The sequence below is a fragment of the Pteropus medius genome, unplaced genomic scaffold (assembly GCF_902729225.1).
Source record: "Pteropus medius unplaced genomic scaffold, Ma_sr-lr_union100, whole genome shotgun sequence".
Classification (NCBI taxonomy): Eukaryota; Metazoa; Chordata; class Mammalia; order Chiroptera; family Pteropodidae; genus Pteropus; species Pteropus medius.
This window is the reverse complement of record NW_024355990.1, coordinates 9,826,131-9,846,882: the sequence shown is the minus strand read 5'-3', so window position 1 is coordinate 9,846,882 and position 20,752 is coordinate 9,826,131. Positions and strand designations below refer to the sequence as shown.

The 20,752-nt window shown below is 47.2% G+C and overlaps 1 protein-coding gene across 4 annotated transcripts in view; it reads right to left on the bottom strand.

The window, feature by feature from the left end:
• The window catches only part of RGS9 (regulator of G protein signaling 9), a 77,741-nt gene extending 59,609 nt beyond the window's left edge, over positions 1-18,132 (bottom strand). The window contains exons 1-5 of one of the 4 annotated variants that reach the window (XM_039859259.1): positions 17,925-18,132; positions 17,366-17,651; positions 17,182-17,276; positions 16,093-16,304; positions 13,892-13,998 (exon numbers count right to left, since the gene is read on the bottom strand). In XM_039859259.1, coding sequence (XP_039715193.1) covers positions 13,892-13,998; positions 16,093-16,304; positions 17,182-17,207 — 345 coding nt within the window. In that variant the 5' untranslated portion in view covers positions 17,208-17,276; positions 17,366-17,651; positions 17,925-18,132. Of the gene's footprint in view, positions 1-10,656; positions 10,879-13,891; positions 13,999-16,092; positions 16,305-17,181; positions 17,277-17,365; positions 17,652-17,689 lie in introns of those variants that run through there. The other 3 variants (XM_039859262.1, XM_039859260.1, XM_039859261.1) reach the window with 3 other exon arrangements.
• Positions 18,133-20,752: the final 2,620 nt, after the last annotated feature.

Sequence of the window (20,752 nt, the reverse complement as noted above, 5' to 3'; positions counted from 1 at the left end):
TCCTCTGCTCGAAACCCTGCAAAGGTCGTTCTGATCAAAGTCAACAGCAAAGCTCCCCTACTGGTCTCCGTGGTTGGGACCACCACTTCCCCGCTCTGATCCAGCCCCACTGGCCATCTTGCTGCTCCGTGATCATGCCAAGCACGTGCCCAGCCTCCTGCCTCAGGACCTTTGCTCTGGCCATTCCCCGTGCCTGGACCTCTCTTCCCTGAGATGTGAGTGACTCACTCCCTCAACTCCTTCATCTTCTAGTGGTCTCAGAAGGTCCCCACTGACCATCCCACCTGGTGCTGCAACCTTGAACTTCAAGCTTGGCATTCCTGATCCCTTACTCTTTCCAACAGCACTCACCTTCTATGATCCCAAATAATTTACCTGTCTGTTATATTGCTTATCGTGTGTCTCCCTTGCTCCTAGAAAGTACCCTCTTCAAGGACAGGTCGTTTTTCTATTGTTGTTTGATGCTCTACTCTAACTGCCTGGAACAGTGCCTGGTGCCCAGGTGGCACTCAATAAACAGCTGAGGCATGAGTTAATAAATAAACGAAGGAGGATAAGAAGGCATGGCTTTCAGAGCCCTAGTTCTAATTCTAGTTAACTTGAATGGACCGTACTTGCAAATGATTGACTGGTTGAGCAAGGATGGCAAAGTTCATAAACGTATAGGATCAGAGCTGCCAGTTACGAAAATAGGAAAGGCAAAGGAAGGAGCATCTTCTGAAAGCAAAAGCTTCTGTTTTAGAATGTTGACTGGGGAGGGCTGCCGAGATATCCAGTGTCTGGCAGGTGACTGGAAATGACTGTCCCAACTGCAAAAGACACAAGAATCAGGGGGATGTACTAGAGTCGTCAACATCGAAGAGACAGCCGAAGCCCCAGAGAACTCACAAACCGTCCATGGAGGGCTGGGCTGCCGGAAGACAGCCACGAGGACCGCCTTGATTGCCTTTTGAGTGTTCTTTTTAAAATTTTATTAATAAAAAAATATTTTCCCACTTAAAAAAATTAAATGGAAGTAAAATCAGCTGAAGGGGATTTTAAAACAAACTGGATGCGTTGGCACAATTTAAAAAAAGACAACGCAAGTGTTTCTCTGGTCAGGGCCAGTGGTTGGCATTCTCAAAGGCTCACACACAGAGGTTTCAAACTTCACGTTCCCCCAGGAAACTCCTCACCGATGGAGAAACCACGCACTCTCCCAGCTCCCCCACGTACTTGCAGATGGTCAGTCAGTCATTCAACAACCAGGCAGTCGTGGTCGACTCTGGGAAACGAAAGATAGGAAGATGTGGTCCCTGAGCCCAAGGAGTTCACTGTCTGGTGCAAGGATATTACAGGACGATACGGGAAGTACAGCGATGAAGGTGAGTCACAGTGTGACGAGAGCACGACAGTGCCAAGAGGGGCTCGGGATGGCCGGGGAGACTCCTGGTGTGAATCTTAAAAAGACAAATGGAAATCAGGCAGCGGAAAGGGAAAAGGCTGGAGGGCGAGAGCATTCCAGGCTCAAGGGGCTACAGGAACAGGAGCAAAGAACATGAAGAAGCAAGTCGAACAAAGACCTTTCCTGTCCTCCTCCGGCCGGAAGCCTTCTCCTGAGGTCAGGGCAGCTGCGTACAGCTGGACATACCCCCGTGGGGGGCTGCCCCTCAAACCCAACCTGTCCACATTCAAGGCCAAACTACAACAGCTCACTGGTCCTCTTGCTTCCCCTCGATTTAACTAACTTGGTTACGTCGTCATCATTCTCCCGCGATTTAATAACACTCCCCAACACTGTGCAGCCCTTGACAGCTTACAAAGTCCTTTGACAGTCTGCATGTGTTTGTGGTCCAAAGACCACAGACTTCTTCTACTAACTGTAGGATTTCCTCTCTGAGTCCCCGTCCTCGACCACGAAATGGAAACAATGGTAGGTAGCATGTGCCCAACTAACTGATATGATGTTGTAATCTCTCGGAATCTAATTGATTGTGTTAAAATGCTTTATAAGGACAGATACGTTATACATGTGAAAAGATATATACCTCGTAAGGAGAGATATGCTAGTGGTTACGGTTAGAATCTTCAATATTAGCAGCATTTGTACGATTAGTGCATCTTTGAAACTTTGCATGCAGGGCTGTGTAATAAAAACCCTGCTCTTCTAACCAATCAAATATAGGTATTTATTGAACGGATACTAAGTGCCCAGCACTGTGGGGAATACAAATAGGTGAAAGACATACTCCCAGTCCTTGGAGAATTGGAAAGACATGTGTATGAAAATAAAAGTTAAGATAAACACCAGGCATCTGGATGCAGTAAAAGCTCGGTTCGAATCCCAGCTCTAATACCTAATAAGCTAGACAAATTACTAAAGCTCACTAAGACTCATGTCTCTATAAAGCAGAGGTTGCAATAGTACCTACATCATCAGAGGAATGTTGTGAAGATTAAATGAGAGTAATCATTTAAAGCACTTGGTACCGTGCGATGCATAACGTATTTATTAGATGGCAGTTATACACCAAAAAATAGGAAAGACACAGATCGGAATAAAAGCCAGGGGTGGCTGAGATGATCACAAAACGGTGTGCGTCGAGAGCGAGGAGAATTTTCCTAGACAGTGAGGAAGGGGCTGTACTCCGAGGGAGGGGTACAGGGAGAAGTCGAAATGGGAACCCTTGTAGTTAGTTCACTGTCGGGGGGAATGCAAAACGGTACAACTGCTAAGGAAAACAGGATGGAGGTTCCTCCAAAAATTAAGTAGGATTAGCGTATGATCCAGCAATTCCCACCTCTGGGTACTTATTGAAAAGAACTGAAATCAAGATCTGAGAGAGAGATCAGCATTCCCATATTTACTGCAGCACTATCCACAACAGCCAAGATGGGGCAACGACCTAAATGTCCAGTGACAGATGAGTAAATGCATCCAATAGAACATTATTCAGCCTTTAAAAAGAAGGAAATTCTGCAACGTGCGACAACATGGCTGAACCTGGAGGACGTTTTGCTAAGTGAAATAAGCCAGTCACGGGAGAACGGCTCGATTCCACTTACGTGAGGTATCTGAGAGGCAAATTCATGGAATGAAAGAGTGGGATGGCGGCTTCCAGGAGCTGGAGAGAGGAGGAAATAGGGAGCTGCTGATCAATAGACATCGAGTTTCAGTTAAGCAACGTGAACAGGTACTAGAGATCTGCTCTGCAATATTGCGCCTTTAGGTAATAATATCGTTGGTACACTTTAAAATGGAAGCAGCTCGATTCTCGTGTGAAGTGTTCTTACCACAATAAGATTAAAAAAAAAAAAAATTAAAAGAGAGATAGAGATGGACTCAGCTGCACTGGAGGTGAAGGGTCATGTAGGGGACCCTGACTTGTTAAAATTCTTGCTGCCACCTCCCACCCAGCCAGCCTTGCTCCTGAAGCTGAAGGCTCCTCGCTTCCCAAAAAGGGAAAGAGTGTGAACAATGCCTTAAGTCCATGCTGAGGGCTGGGATTTCCGCTTTCAATGTGTCGATAAACCAGAATTTGCAACTGAACCACCATCTAAACCACCGTGATCAGTTGCAAGGTCGAGGTCACTCTGGGGCACAGGGCCAGCAGCTCAGCCAGTGAGCAAGACTGACCAGGGCCCAGGTGGCGCCCGGGGCTCCTTGTGTGAGACGGACTTCAGGCTTCATCTGCACAGGACTGTTCTGGAACAAAAACTATTCATTTCGATTCCATTCGGAGCCGCAGTCCTTGGCCTTCTACAGTGTCAAGGCCGGGAGGTGTCTCAGGCCTCTGGGTCAGCCGAGCAGCCTCGGCAGTGAGGTGAGTAAAGAGACGCCTCCCGGGAAGGTCGTTGGGGACCAAAGGACCAAGGAGCCATGGACTGCGGGAGTCACTCCTTCCAGAATTGTCACTCACTGTGAGCCTGGATTGATATGCTACTCCAGGAGATGCCTGACTTTCGGACGTGAGGGCCCAGGCCTCCCCTTTGCCACGTGACCTGCCAGATGAAATCCTACATTTATTCAAGAATAATTTTTACATGAAACAGCAGTGTTTCATGGTTAAGAGAGGGCCCGGATATTGGAGAAGAGATAGAAACCCACCTTACGGGTTAGAAACCTGAGTTCCTCTGATAGAAAGTCAGGGGATTAGATCCCTTTTCTTTGAATTAAAAAAAAAAACTAGTTATAAAGAGTTTGAAAATAACCTTCGGAGGAGAAATAATGAGGGTTATTTTAAAAACACCATGAGGGGAGTCAGGTTCCTTTCTGTCTGTCAGGCGTGTCAGCCTTCCCACAAAGGCAGGGCTGGTGGGAGGAGGGAATGTCACATGCACTTGGAGAACACTTTGGGGGAGTCCAGCCATGGGAATTTCGAGTTTCCTCAGAACTTTCCTCATATACATTCCTCAGAGGGGTCTCCCCAACCACCTGACGAAGAAACGACAGGATTCTGGCCGGTGGCAGTGTCGCTGAGACACTCTGCTAGGAGCTGAACTGTGTCCTCCCCATCCCCAAATTCCTAAGATGAAGTCCTAACCCACCAGGACCTCAGACTGTGACAGGCCATTAGGGTGACCCCTAATCCAATATGACTGGTGTCCTTTCAAGAGGACACAGACAAGCACAGAGGACAGACCACGTGAGGACACAGGGAGGAAGCAGCCATCCCTCCGCCAGCCCAGGAGAGAGGCTGCAGGTGAAACCAGTCCTGCCAACACCATGATCTCAGACTTTCCAGCCTCCAGGACTGTGAGCACATAAATGTCTGCCGTTTGAGCCACCAGCCTGGGTACTTTGTCACGGCAGCTAAGCAGACCGATACAGACTGGGGTTCTGGTTCACCTCCAGCAGGACACCCCTTCGCCCATCGCAGGCAGGAGAGAATCTGAGTCGCTTCCCAGGTTCCCCAGGGAGTGAGGAGCCCTCGCCTCTCTGCTCCAAACTGCTGTCAACTCTCACATCCTCCTCCTCGTGTCCCGTGGGTGTCCCTCTGGAGATAAGGGACAGGATGGCCATCCCACCCCAAATGTCAATGCCCACTCCTAACCAGACTCAGCTCCCTGGCACCTCCAAGGAGCCACATCTCTTTCCCAGGCAACAAATAAATGTCACATAACCAGGCCATGCTGGCCCCCATCTGACCCCGTGTTGGGGGCGGGGGGTGGGGCTGAATGCCAGCCCCGCATTTTCTTTCTCAGATGCCAACGAGCTGCAGTGTGACTGCAAGCATGTCAGGGAACCTCGACATCACAAAGGAGCAGAAGCGATGGCTTCGAAGGCCCCCACGCCCACCCTCCACGCCCACACCGCTCCTCGCATTAAGGAGCTGTCACTCACTATGCAAGATCTCTGGGGCTGGAATTTTCCTGTAAGCCAGAGAAGGCTCCCAGGGGGATGATAATAATCAGGACTTTTCTGTACAAAGATGAGGAAAGCGACCTAGAACCACGGGATCGTTTTGCTTAACGACGGAGAAGGGGTTCCTGCTAATAGGTCTGACCACACGGAGGCCAGCTGACCTCCCAGCCATCTCGCCCCAATGTCTCTCAGCTCTTCACGAGCACCAACTGTAATCAGTACTAGTCACCTTTCCCCAAAACCTGCTCTTTCCACGCTGGTCAAATGCCTAGAGAGCATTCTACATGACCCCAGCCAACAGTGGCCAACGTCTGTTGACTCTACTTTTGTTTCTGGCGTTTCTCCTATCTGCCTACTAAATCCTGCCTCAGTGGAACGTCTAATCCCCACTCCTGGACTGCCAGGTTCTGCCCACCTGGCATCTATCTGCATTTTTGACTAGCATGTCCACAGCCTCCAGTGAGTCCTCCAGCTGAGGCACTACTGACATTAGGGGCCAGATCGCTCTTTGTTGTGTGGTTGGCTGTCCCGTGCACTGTAGGACATCCAGCAGCATCCTGCTTTTACCCACTAGATGCCAATAGCATCCTCCTCCCCAGCTGTGACAACCCAAAATGTCTCCAGAGTTTGCCAAATGTCCCCTGGAGCTTTCGTCTTAGCTGTGCATTCAAATCACTTGGGAAGCTTTATTTGAAACACCAGTGCTTGGGCTCCGCCCCACTTAATTACTTAATTACCTCTTAAGGAAACCAGAAACTCTAAGGATGGTTACTTGATAGCAATGTTGTTCAAAGTGCAGCCAGAGTAGAGAAGCACTCATACCCTCTCATCAGAATCATCTTTCTAACATGTAAACCGGCTCACTTTATTCATCCCTGATTCTAAAACATCAAACAGCTTCTCGCCGAACACAAGAAAGCATCACGCTCCTTAGAAAAACACATGAAGACCCCAGTTCTGGGCCTTTCCTCACTCCCAGCCTTTCGTCTGTCGACCTCCAGCTCACCCTGAGCCAGCTGTCCCAACCCCTATGAGTGTCCCAAACCACCATGCTATTTCACACATCCATGTTTTGTATTTGCCTAAAGTGTCGCTCATCTTGTCATCCTCTTGGGGGAAAAAAAAACTGCCAATTTTCCTGGCCTCGACTCAGTTGCAAGCCCCACTCGTGGACTCTACCCTGATATCTTCCATCCCGGGAAGAAGTGACCGCTCCCTACTCTGTGATAGAGAGATAGACAGAGTTGATAGCGACAGAGCTAGAGATGTGGATATATAGAGGTGACTCCTAGGACAATGTCTGCCACGACCCGAGAACACTTTTCTCCTTGCTCATACACCTGTCTGTCTCTATGAGACTCTAAGCTCTGGGAAGACAGGAGCCATGTCTTAATCCCCATGGTGTCCCCAGCTCCTGGCACAGTGCCTAGCACACGAGTGCACGATTATGTGTGCATGCTGAATGAGAGAGTTATCCCAGCAAAAGATACCACACTCTGCCCAGCCTCCAAATACTTGTTTCTGCACTCCCTTCCCAAGCCAAAGGAGGTGCCGCAGTCACCCGGGAAAGCAAGGCAGTCTGACAGGAGGCTTTTCTGTGTGGCACCAAGAAAGTCAACCCTACGGTAAACCCCGAGGGCAGCGGCACCTGGCACCAGCTGGCATGTTGATGTGAAATCACAGAGAGGGATGGGCCGGCACTGGAGCCACGGAAACAGTCCACTGTGTGTCATCATCTAACTCCTCCCCCCAGCAAAGCCATGGACCAGTGGGCTCTCCAGCTCTTTCTATCACATCTTAACGAGCCCAGGCATCAGAGATGGGTGACACCTCTACTGGTGGGCATCTCTGCCCAGGGGCTGCGTCCACCCGAGATGGAGCACGGGTGTGAGAGCCTCAGCAGCCACAGGAGAAAGCAGGGTCCTTGCACCAGCACCTCTCTCCCTGGCCCTGTGACAAGCCTGTAACTTCCCAGGTGGCTAGAGTTGTAGGGGGCACAGGAGGATCTCAAGCCGACTCTCTTAGCTCAGGAAAAAGAAGATATCCGTCTATTCCTCTCACTCACACCTTTTTAATTTGCAAATCTGCTCCTGTCACTTGCCTATTCCAAATTCCTCAGTGGCTCCCGATGGGATAAAATCAAATCACCTTCAAAAGGTTCAAAAGGAGCTTCCCAGACAAAAATAAACTCTATCATCACCAAGCCAGTGTTACAGAAAATGTTGGAGGGACTTCTTTAAGAAGAAATAACATGTATCAAAAACTGGACTAAAGAATGGTAATCAAAAACAGACTCACAAATATAGTGGACAATCTGGTGACAGACAGAGGAGAAGTGGGTTGGGGGGCTGGGAGAATGGGGTGAAGGATTAAAGAAGCACAAATCAGTAGTTGATAGCTGGTCACAGGGATGGGGAGCACGGCATAGGGAATGCAGTCAGCATTAATATGCTGGCTAAGTGGAGGGCCAGGGGAGGGAGGGAGCAATTGGGGGGATCGTTTTATGAACTATATTGAAGTCTAACAATGTACTGCGTGCTTGAAACTAATTTAAATAAATAAATTTCTTTTAAAAAAAGGTTCAAAAGGCCCATGATGGCACCCTGGCCCCTGCTTACCTTTTCAGCCTCCCACTCCCCTTGTACTTCAAACCCCATCCATACCGAACAGCGTACCTCAACCCCACCAGACTCCCCATGCCTCTGAGCCTCAGCACATGCCATTTGCTTGGCCTGGCACAGTCTTCTCTTTCTCTCTGCTTAGAACCCCCATTTCGCCTTCGGTTTTCAGCTCGTCTCCCGGGGACATTTAGCCAGGCCTTCCCACAGCCTCCACTCTGCCCTACAGCATAGAATAGCAGACATAGTATTGTATTCACAGCATTGTATCAATTTGGCAACAGATGGTGGTCAGTCCTGTGTTTTTCCTAGTGCTGTGTGACTGGGACAAGCCACTTCACCTCTCTGAGGTTTAGTTCCTTCTCTGTAAAATGGTGACAATAACTACTGTCTTATGGTACAAACAGATGATATTTATAAGGCCTCCACTGGAGACTCAACATAGTTCATAAATATTCAATGAATAATTTCAATGAATATTCACTGAGTGGTTAATGACAGTTTCACTCATATCCGCATGGCCTTGGTCTGGGTCCTTCTTCAGAACGCTGGACATCGAGTTCAACAGGTTCATAGTTAAGGTCCCACCTGCATGGGCTCACGAGACCTGCTCTGCAGGCCTCTATTCCATAGCCTGCTCTAAGGAGCTCTGTGACCTTCGTGGAGGATCTCAGTGATGGGATCCCTCAAGGCAAAGGGAAGGGGCAGTACTGCAGGTGCGGGCAGAGCCTGTAGGGCAGAGAAGGAAGTCGCTCTGCTCAGGGGGGTCGGGAGAGCTGGTCTCCACAGACGAGGGGACATCGAGCTGGGACTGGGAGGAGGAGGAGCGGGCACTTGGCAGGCGTTGAGGAGAGAAAGGCCTAACCAGTCGAGGGCCTGAAGAGCACAGGGAGCACAGGGCTCCCAGAAAAGTGAGCAGGTTCTAGAGGCCAGAGCCCCACTGAGTGCCTGTGGCTGCTTTGTTTGGTTTCCTTGGAGGGCAGACGTGGAAGGCGGGTGGCACGGAAAGCCAGAGAAAAGGGTCGGAGCAGGATCTTGAGTGTCCAGGATGAGACATTTGGACTTCATCCTGTGAACGTGGGAAGCCGGCGGAAGGTTTCACATCAAGGAAACCAGCATTGGTTTGTGAAAGAAAACTGGTGTGCTTTTGAAGGACATGGTGGTAGAGGGAGGAAGGCTGAAGGAGGAGGTAAAGCTGGAGGGCGAGGCTGGGGTGGGAGGTGAGGCTGAGGGGAGGTGGGGAGGCTGCGGGGAGGTGAGGCTGGAGAGGAGGCTGGAGTGGAGGAGGGGAGGCTGGGGTGGCGAGGCTGGGGTAGGAGGTAAGTCTGGGGTGCAGGGGTGAGGATGGAGACCAAGACACCAGTCAGAAGGCCAAGATAACTAGAGGAAAATCTACTAGACAACAGTCTTGATGAAAAAGAATGAGATTCAGAAAACAAACAGAATGTCTCCAGACAATTACTCTCTGAGCTTCCAACCCAGAGCTGCCCCGTCTGGGAGAAGAAGGCAGTCCTGGAGGAACCCTGTACGATGACTCCTGGCTTTCAGATAGCTAGCTTAGGTGATTTCTTCTGCTTTCAGGAATTGGTGTCTGTAATATAGGGGCTCAGGTCTCTTTCGGAGTGAGATAGCCTTCCACCTCTGTTTTATGGATGATCCTTCCACCCCTACCACTTGGACTGTGAGCACAAGCTTCCTGAAGTAGGTGGAAAGGGTATGACCAACTGTCCCAGTGTGCCCAGCGCTGTCCAAGTCTCAGCATTGAAAGTCCCAGGCAAATCAGGACAGTCGGTCACTGACTACAGGGGCTCAGGGCAGGGCTCAGCTTGTCACAAAGCATTCACTTAATTCTGCTCAACAAGATAAGCCAAAGAAGGTGGACAGTGCTCTGTGGAAGTGGCTGTGGGTGGAAGGAAGGGTGGACAAGTGACCTGGGACTTAATCCTGTCAATCTCTTCCGACGGCCGGTTATCTTAAAACTTCAGAACAAAATAAGCCACTTTGTTCTCAAACACATCACCCCACCAGATGCATTTTTCTTCCCTGATGACCACAGAACACCCTGTACCTGGCCACTCTGGCCGCTTGGTCTGAGACAGTCTTTGTGACAGAAAAGGTTCTGACTTTTGCCAGCACAGAGAAATCTGAGGTCTGAAGATACACATACCCAAATGAGGGATGTGGGGGTGCTGGAAGTGGGGTGTCCCTTTATCCTACAAATCACACTATTTTCATGGCCTATGTGTACACTCTCACCACACACACACACACACACACACACTTTAAAATACTACAGTTTGGGATCGGGAAAATGATAAAAATGTTAATTTAACATCTGGATGCCTTACAACGATGTCAGGAGACAGTCTCAAATCTGACAGCCTTGGCTGAACTGCCTTCTGGCGCCCTCCTCTCCCGAGTAACAGGTTGTTTTGAGCCTCCGGACCATCGCCCCTGGCTTGGATTCTCCAGTATAAACAGGTTACATGGAACCCTAATCATCACAGCCTTTAAACACACACACAACGCTGCAAATAAGTCATCTAAGAGCATCAAGCAGCGGCACTAACGGACCACAAGGAATGCCCTCCACTCCTGCCCACACGCTCCGAGCCTCCCAACATCTCAGCGGACACTTCCCAGAGTTGGGTCCCTGCGCACCTCCCAGGGCCCAGGTGACCCGACCACGCTTACCTTCTGGAGAAATGCCATCCTCGGCCTGTACTGCTGGCCTTGGTGTCGGATTGTCATCCTGGATCTTGGATGAATTCAGAACCAGAACACAAATGGGAAAGAAAAGGGAAAGCCCCCAAGTAAAAGAACCAGCGTGCCCCGCACACACCCTGGCGTGCAAGGGGAGGCAGAGAGACCCGGGGGCGCGGGGCGGGGGCGGCTGCTGCCTGCGGCGCCCCTTTACTCTCGCTCTGCTCACGCCCCTGGGAAAGCAGCTGGAATCAGCGCCAGCCAATCAGCGAGCCGCGCAGCGGTCTCATTAGCATACGCTGCGCTTGAGCCTACCTGCCGCCAGGGGGCGGTGCCTGGCTCTGCCGGGACCCCGCGGAGCCTCAGGTGGGATCCGCGTGTCCCGGACCCGCGAGGGGGAGGAACTGTCGCAGAGAGCGAGCCTTTCAACCTAGCACCGAGTACAGAAATGAGACAAGGCAGCCTCACTCTTAAGCGCGGTGGGAAACATAGTTCCTCTTCCATCTCTGCCACTAGCCTGCTGGGCAACCTTGGGCAAGTTCCTTAAAGTCTATAGGTCTCCATTTCCTTTATGTGAAAAGTAAAAATAAAAAGTAGGATAATAATAAACAACAGAAGGGTTGCTATATCGTTGAATGAGGAAATGTGTAACATAGTGCTTGGCCTGCAACAAATGTTTAGAAATGTTTAGGGGGAAAATTGTAAGTAGCATTGATGAGACGTTTGGTTAATGAAAGAAAGTGAAGAAAAACGGGAGCAAAGTTGTAGTCCCTGCCGGGCCAGCTGCTTGGAATAGGCAAGTTATATTTTACTTCTCTGGACCTTAGTGTTTTCCAATCTAGAAAATGAAAGGATGACCCTCCTAGGTAATCATCAGGACCCTTCACCTTTTGTCATATAAAGCACCTTTTCCTGTGTCTCCAAGTTGGACGGCTATCAATTGTAGCAGATAAAATGCATAAGTTGGAAGAGAACAAAGAGGGACTTGCCTCAGGAAGGCAGAGTCGACCAATGTCCCTTTAAAGCAGCGGTTCCTCTCTATTTTTGGTGGTACATAACTGTAGGGATCTGATGAAAGCTATGGACACTCTCCAGAAACATGCCCGTGAGTGCATGCGCACACACACACACACACACACTCATATTTACACAACGCTGACTCAAGTTTGCAAAGATTTTCAAGGAGTTTATGGCTGGTCCTCTTTGGAACTTTCCATAGAATCAGAGAGCCCCCTCATCTTTAAAGGAGCCTGGACTCTGCAGGGGTCCATCACTGAGTAGTATGTTCCTGGCGTGAGCTGAGACCCAAGGGAAGTGTTAGAATATCCTGACTTTTTTTCGTGATGCATCTTAGGGCTTCGCGTTATACAGAACACACGCTGGGATATGCTGGAGCAGATGAACCAGGAGGCTCCTTCCAGCCTCATCGTTCCTTAATGCTATAAACCCTAAGCAAGGAGGAGATAGGGGCTTTCCAAAGATCGAGGATGGGAAAACTTAAATTATTCCAGAGCAAAGAGGGGCAAAAATACAAGGGGCTTTGTTCTGTAGTAGTATAAGAGGCCTCAGAATGCCGGCCACTCTCCTCCCCACCCTTTCTTCCATGGGGTCCTACCCTCCAAACACTCGCATTTTGTAGAATCCACACTTAGCTCATCGGACCAGAGATGCTGGACGCGTGACCCCACAGCCAGTGGCCAGCCACGTGGATCTGAAGTAGTCCTGATGTGGATCTGAAAAGCTTGGATGAGCTTATCAGAGCATGCCCTTCAGAAATGTCAACGTGAGCCAACCAGAGGTAAAGTCGGGACCAGAGGAAGCGGAGGGCAAACGCAAGCTGAAGTCGTGAGGAAGCAGAAATGAAAATTAACAGAGGAAATAAATAAAGAAAAGAAAGCAGGTGACAGAGGAAGCCAAATCAGAAAAGCGAAAAAGGTGAGCCAGAGGCAATCAGAAAAGAAAAGCAAAAAAAAGGGTGAGCAGAGGAAGCCAATCAGAAAAGAGAAACGAAAAAAGATGAAACAGGTGAAAAAGAAAAGAAAACAGGGTGAGGAAGCCAATCAGAAAAGAGAAACGAAAAGATGAGCAGAGGAAGCCAATCAGAAAAGAGAAACGAACGGACCGAGCAGGCTGAGAACAGCAAGGAGCCATGAGGTGGTTCTGTGCCTAGGGCTCACCAGGCTCTCGGCCTCTTCACAAATTCCCCCACACATCCCGGGTCTTTGTTTCTTGCAACCAGAGGGCCTAACGTGTAATGTGCTGTTAAAAGTTTAGTGACCATGTCCTGAAAACAATAATTGATTTCATTTTACCTATTCATTTAAACAACAAACATAGTATATGTCAGGCATTGTGCTAGAGTCAGGAATTCAAAGTGGAGTATGATGCAGTCCCCATCTCAAGGCGCTCACAGGCTCATGGGGAGAAGAACACTTGAACAAAAATGTCATAAAGCAGAATCTATATATAATGGCAATCCAGTCAATGCAATACAGGACTTTGTAGCAGGGCATCTTATCCAGTCTGCGTGCAAGAGAAGATCAGGGAGACTTCCTGGAGGAGGAGTCTTAAAAGAAGACAGGGAGTTAACCAAGTGAAAAGGGATAAATACAGGTACATCACAGAGACCAGTACAAGAATAGGCACAGAAGCAAAGATAGGCATGCTTCGAGGATGGCGACAAGGATTTCATTTGATGCAAGGTCTAAGGAGGCTGAGAAGAGGGAGATGGGCAAGGATCAGACGGTGGGATCAAAACTCATCCAACTGTCATCTTAAAATCGGAGCATGACATTGCATGTAAACCATACCTCAGAAAAAGGACTGACCCAAAAAGCAAATATTATCTTGCAATATGACAGAGGGACATAGTACTACAAAGAAAGTCTCCCATGACTCAGTGACATAAGTGAACATCCCGTCACCATTGCCATCGCTGTAATCATCAGTGTCCTCCTCCTCATCAACAGGAGGCTATGATTCAAGGCCTACACTGGGGTTACTATACAATGTGATTAACATGGACCTTGTCCCCTGTGGGATAAACCTCATCCAGGTACAAGGATGTGGTCATCCACACAGCAGTGCCCTTTAAAACCAAGATCAAAGGTCACCTCCACAGTCAAATGTTCCAATACCACTGTCAACTCAACAATTTCGTTCAGTCCACTGTGCTGAGTGCTGAGGAGATAGAGCTTAAAAAGACAGCAGGGAATCAATACCCGACCTCTGGTTCCTCCTGGTGCCTCCCATTGTTCAGTCCTGACCGGAAGCCAGAGGGTAATGGAGTCTGGGTGATGCAGTCTGTTAGCGTCAGCCTCCTGGGGCACAGAGCTGGACGGGAAGACAAAGGATTTGGGGTGAGAGGGACGATGGAGAGGCAAACCATGCAGAAGCAGCACAATGGGTTAAATGTCTTTGACAGCATGGAAGCCCAGAGGACAGGTCTCAGAGTTGATCCTGTGTCCCCAAGCACTTCGGACAACTCAGTAACAGCACCTCCTGCACCTGCACAGGCATCTCTCTGCCTGGACAGAAATCACGTTGACGACGTCTGACTCCCTGGGCCACTGCTATCCTCTGCCACCTGTTTGCATTTTATATAATTCTGTCTTGTCTGAATTTGTGACAAGCGTGTATTCCATTTGCAATTCTAAAAAATCCTACAGAGGAAAGAAACACCTTAGGATGCATGCACGTTTCTTCCTAGCTGCTGCTAGAGAGGCAATAGCTCATGAAAATGTATTCGGGTAGGGACGCCAGAGGGCCCTGTTCTCTACCCAGCGAGCAGACAGGACCAGCCGACCTGCTGGTTTGACCAGGAAGAGAGAAAAGAAGAGCTCGAAGTTTTCTGGAAGGTTTCCTGCCTCTTCCTCATCCAGAAAATGTTCAGAGGCAATTTTGGTTCATGGGGGCCACCAACTATATCACAAAGTCAAGTCCTATAAAAACCTCATCCTTATCTTTTTTATTCTTAAGTAAATTCTTTGGACTCATCCAGAGATAATACTTTTCACAAACATTGCCAGGGGGTAAACATAGGTAAATAGAATAAAATCTCGCTTTGCTCTGTCCCCACCCACCCCCAACTCCTTGGGGGTACAGTTCTGTCTACCTACAGACCAGTTCAGATTGGAAATGCTGAATGGCATCTGCTTCCTTTGTGTTAAGGGTGTTATTACTTTTCATTATATAAAATTTGGAACTATAGAGTTTTTTGAAAATGACATTATGGGAAAAGGCATTTTCACAACTTGAAACAGGCTTTGGTTTTAAGACAGTGCTGGGGTTAAGGGGAAGTGTGAAGGCACAAAATGTGTATTCTGGTTCCTGCTCTGCCTCTGACCTGATATGTGACTTTTTTTTAACAGCTTACTGAGGTATAACTGACATACACTCAACTGCACATATTTAAAGTGTATAACTGACAAGTTCTGATATATGTACACACCTCTGAAACTACACTCATGGTCAAGGCAGAGAGCATACCCACCTCCCCTCAAAGTTTCCTTGTGTCCTTGTTGATCTCTCCCGCTACCATCCCCAGGAAGCCCACTGATCGACTTTCTGTCACTGTGAATTAGTTGGGGGTGGGGGTGAGGGGTGGTAACTATGATCACATTACCTAATCTCTGACTCTGCAGTTTCTTACTAGTAATAAAAAAGTATCAGACTTGATGAATTCAAGTCTCCTATTTTAAAATCATGACTTTAGTATTCTAAGTAGAATAAAAAGCTCGATCAGCCCAAAGGCTGACAGAGTAGGATTTAGTGCTCCTGATAAAATAAGGTCCCTCTGGACTTAGACCAGCCACCCACAATAGGATCCCATGGGACAGACATTCAAAAGAGCTGAACGCCACCATCGACATACCCAAACCATTCCTGCCACAGTGATCGCAGAGGGTCAGGGTGAGGGACAAGAAAGACCCCAACCAAGAAAATGTCATACTCGGTGCACTTCACTTGTACAGTCTTACTGAAGTCCCCTTCTCTTGTCAAACATGCCCATCCTGCTAAGGATGTTTAAACTGAACGCATGCCAGCCGAGGGAGGGTCCTCTACTGACCTTCAGATGTTGCCCCTGCCTGTGTAAGGTGGCTCAGGCACCAAGTCCCGGGTGCCCAGCTCCACCTCCCGCTTCCAGCAGCCATCACCACCCTTCGTGAACAGCCCAGAGGTCAACAGAGAGCAAGTTTCCTTCTTAAGGTTTTCTAAAGCAAGGGATTTTCCAAAGGTCTGCCCTTTCTGCTTTTCCCCTTGGTTTCCCCAGGAATAACAATGTCTGGAAGGATACAGGAAGATGACTGATACAGGAAATGCGAAGAAAATAAAAACATTAACCCCTGCAAGAATTTTTTTTTTAACATCCATAACTTCCACTTTATTTAGATGTTGCATTTGAAGATTTATTTCGCCCATGCTCACTTCTCTTTGCTGTTGTGTGTGGATCTAATATTGCTTTCTCTGTCTTCTCTCTCTCTTCTGGATGGATGGATGGATGAATGGATGGATGGATGGATGATGGATGGATGGACAGATGACTGGTTACATCATCTGAACCTTGGAAAAGCCAGTTCTGCTCCTTCCTTTCTCTATCTTTGGTAGACAGGCCCTCTGGATTCAAAATTCGAGCCACTCTACAGACACAAAATTTAGTGTTTTGTGAAAAGTACAAAACTTTAGGGGAGGAATGAATGATGGGGAGTGACCGCTAATAAGTTAGAATCTTATTCTTGGGTTGATGAAATGTTCTGGAATTTGATAGTGAAGGCGGTTGCACAACCTTGTTAATATACTAAAACCAATGAATTGTATACTACTTAAGGGGAGGGGGAACAGGGGAAGGGAGAGTGCACGCGTGAGTAGTTCTGCTTTTATTGGGGGTTTCTCAGGCTCACACTTTACTGGTTAATTTAAAACATGAGAGCAGGAATTTAGAGAGCAGGAAGAGAAAACAAACAAGTATCACAATTGGTCAGCAAGAGCTCTAAAACAAAGGAGTCAGAGGGTGGGGAGGGGAGGCCACCTGACTCTTTATCTACCCGTGTGGCTGACAAAATGTTTACTGAGATAGCTGTCTTTGAAGTGGATTCCTTGGCAATCAAAGCTTAAGTCAGACACTTGCATTACAAAAAAAAAAAGTCAGAGCTTACATTACAAAGGTATTTCCAGGAGAAAAGATAGAAAATATAATTCTGGGCTAAGGCAGGAGATGATACTGAAGTATGTGGAAGGCGAAAAGAAAAGAAAGGAAAGGTGATAAGAGCCTGCTCAGAGGCACAGAAGTAGGAAATGATAACAGTAATATATACATAAGAGGCATTAGTACACCTGTTCCCTTCATGCAGTTCTGACTACAACCCTCTGAGGTAGATATCTATTATTGGCATTCCCACTCAACAAATGAGTAAACTGAGACTCAGAGAGGATAAACAACGAGCTGAAGTTCACCTGCCTATTAGGCAGCAGAGCCATCGGGATTGGGACCAGGCAGCCTGGCCTCTGATTTCATACCTTACCTCCAAGCCATACTCGGACATTCTGATTGACAAGGCCTGAGTCAGGTCAGGCGGTCATTCCACAAGTAAATTGAGAGCTCGCTGTGTTTCCTACAGACAAAAAATAGTGTTGAAATCAGAAAAAAAAGAAAACTTAATGTTGTACAAGCAAAATCAACAGCTGTCCATTGTAAAATCACCTCAGAAATGCTTTTCCGTTCTCTTAGATTATTTGCTTGGGACACATTTTCTACAGATGGTTTCTCATGGGTAGGAGCCTGAACACGTTAAATGGCTTTTGATGTAGAATGTCGAGTAGTTTTTCAACAGGATTGCATATTTACATTCTGTTTGCCCAGAATGAACTAATTTCACCACACCCTTGTGTTGGATGCCATTATGTTTTTCAAGGCTAGACGATTCTGATTTTACTAGATTCTGTATTTATATTTGCATAATTTTCTTTCTGTTTTGAGAGCGGAACATCTAAATAAGAGAGTATATAAAAATTGATTAACACGAACCTCTGAATCAACAGATGAGCCACTTGGGGCCTTGGGGGTGAGAGGAAGGACAGGTGTGCCCACTCATCCCTGCAGTACTGGGGGACAAGCGGGCTAGGTCTGTGAGAAAAGAGCGGCAGGTCCAGGCCTAGCCTGGGGTTCAAGCTGAAAAGATACTTCAAATGCAAAACTTTTTTTTTTTTAATTTAGGGTCATTTTAGCAATGTTACTGCATGAAAGTTTTGGGATGCCCTACCGTGTTCCTCTACATTTCTTAAAAATCTTGATGAGGGCAATTTCCAACTCTCTGCTAGTAGTGCCGCCAGGTGGACACGGGTAGGACAGGGCAGGAATGTGTGACCCGAAGACATTTATCTGCTTTCTACCCCGCGATGCCGGGAGCCGCCCCCTTTCTGCCCCGCCGCAGGGTTTTGCGAGGTCTAGGCCATAGAGATACGGATCCCTCCAATCTCCTAGAGAGGAAACGTAGGCTCCCGGAAGGCGGACTTCCGCCGGCGGACCACTTCCGGTTCCGCCCTACCCGCCCCAGGCCGTTGAGTGCATAGGCATCCGGTGGTAACTTGGCGGCCTTCTTTGTACACATGTGCTCCGGGTTCGCGGGGGTCGTGTGACGTCGGCGCGGGCCCCAGAAGCCGGGCCGGGTCCTGTTCCGCGGACCCGCACGACTTGCAATTGGAGGGCGGGGTAAAAGGCTTCACGGAGGGACCACCTTGAAGCTATGGCGCCGGGGTCCCTTTCCCCGTAGTGATGCCTTCGAATCGGTACCCGGATACCCAGAACTGTGGATTTGTTTCCTTATTATAATTATTCGAGGCCAACTGGCTCGTAAAAAGTAATAGTGGCGCCTCAACTTAAAAATACATAATTCAGGGCCTGTTGTCATGTATCTGAGGGAATTACTCACTTGTCACTTAAAAAAGTAACAAAAAAGAAAGTACCTTTGTTTTGAATTGTGGCCAGATTCGAGAGAGTTAAGTGTGCCTATGAGGAACTGTGGCCCTGAGAGAAGAATGGGGTAAAGGGATATGCAGAATGCAATTTGGAGAAAGGACCTGAAGGTACCGCGGTGGAGAAGGTCGGAATGACGTGGAATCACGTTCTCTTACCAAGGAGAAATGAGACTCTCGCGAATTTAGATTACTTGCAAAACACTATCTGGGTTCTTTCTCTTCCAGGGCAGTCACTTGTCACAGGAGCTAACTGCCTAAACTTTTGAAAACGAAAACAGGCCCTAATTCTGTATTTTTAAGTTGGGGTGTCAATTTTTAAATGAGGATGATGTCTGCCATCCTGTCCCGTGTGTGATTGTGCAGTGATATGTGTTTTGTGAAATGGATTTACTAAGTCTTCTTTTTGTTGATTAATATTTGTTGATTAAGATTGTCTTGGGGAATGTTTCACATAAAAAAGCTTTAACCATGATGGGTTCCTGAGGGGAAAATAAAAGATGGAAAGATAAATCAGGGATTTGAACTATGGTTTCTTAGCACAGTTAATAATAGAATATCAATCCGTTCTGAGAAGTTCTGCAGTAATGGAACTCTTCTAACTTTGATTAGCCTGGTGTTTCTCAAGTATTTTGACTAGAAAAACTTCAGTAAGAGCCTATTAATATCTCTGCAATGTGGTTTTCCCCAGAACACATTTTGGGAAATGCTGACATAAATAATTCACCTGGTCTCAGACCTACTCACATGGCACTCTCACTTCTCAAAAGCATTTCAGAACTACTTTTTGAAAATCATCTGACTGGATTTCAGTAAGGATAGTTCTCATTTTATAAACCTTGGAGAAAAGCGTCCATAATTAATAAAGTACTGCAAGCCACATAACATTTAGAAAAGGAAGTGAACCCTCCTTACCCTTCCTCCTACATACTATCATGGGCAGAAGATAATGTCTCAAAATTACTGAGCAAATATTACCAATATACAATTATAAAACAATGGGAATAATTATTTGGAAGAAATTAATTGTTCCAAGAGGAAATTCTACAAATTCAAGACAATGACAAACCTAGGAAATTTGTTCATGGACTCTACAAGGACCCATTTTAGTAAGGTAGGGTTACCATTTTCTCCTATAAATAGAATGTAGCTAAAAAACATTTAAGTGCGTTGTAGGCACTGAGTGACATTCAATGGAAACTTACCTTAACATTATAGAATAAAATTTAGTGCGAGGATTGTCTGGAACCTCATTCAAGATTGTTTAGTTACTGAAGTAAAAATAGAAGCTCTTAGTGAGGTCGTTTCACATGTTTGGCACAAACCTCTGTCAAGGAGAACTTTAAGTGACCTATTGATAGGTTACTAAACTTGCAGTTTCAAGCAAGACCTGCCTAAGGATGATGGTAACATGTTGGAGTGTCCCTGTTCCAGTATCTGGTCCTTCACTCTATAGGGCCGGAAACTTCATTTCATTAGTTTGCACAGAGGTAAGCAGGCTTCAGAAGATACACTAATGCTACCCAAACTCAAAAAGTACTGCTGTATAAAGCTAGAGTGTGAGTTAAATACTCTCTAGTGAAAAATATAATTATCAATCAGCTGGAGAATTTTATCTGCCAACAGTGTGTTCCTTCTTGAAAGAAGATCTACATGAGAGTCCAGATTCTCATACTACAGTATATTATGTTGGAGACACATAGCATGAAATCGGAACAATGAGAATGATATCCAAGTTTAATGTCATCAGGTGTTTTCACTCTACAGATGGACCTGTCAGGTTGGCTAGATACTCATTTTCATGAGTGAAAAGCACTCATTTTGGTGCTAGAGGCAGGATGTCATTTTGTCTCTGATCAACCTTTTCAGAAATGTTCTCCCCAATTCTTTCTCAAGCTAGAGTACAATGCAATTGACTCGGTTTAAAGTTTTCTGTTTACAGCCCCTATCCAGCTGTGCCTCCCTGATACTGCACCCAGGTCACCAAGTTTGGATTTGGGGTCTTCGTAAACAGTGTCTTGAGTCCTTTCTATTGACGACTGATTTCATTCTATATATTTGGTCTCTTTCTAAATTTTAGGTAGCTGTTGGCCCCATTGTTGGTTCAAAACCTTGA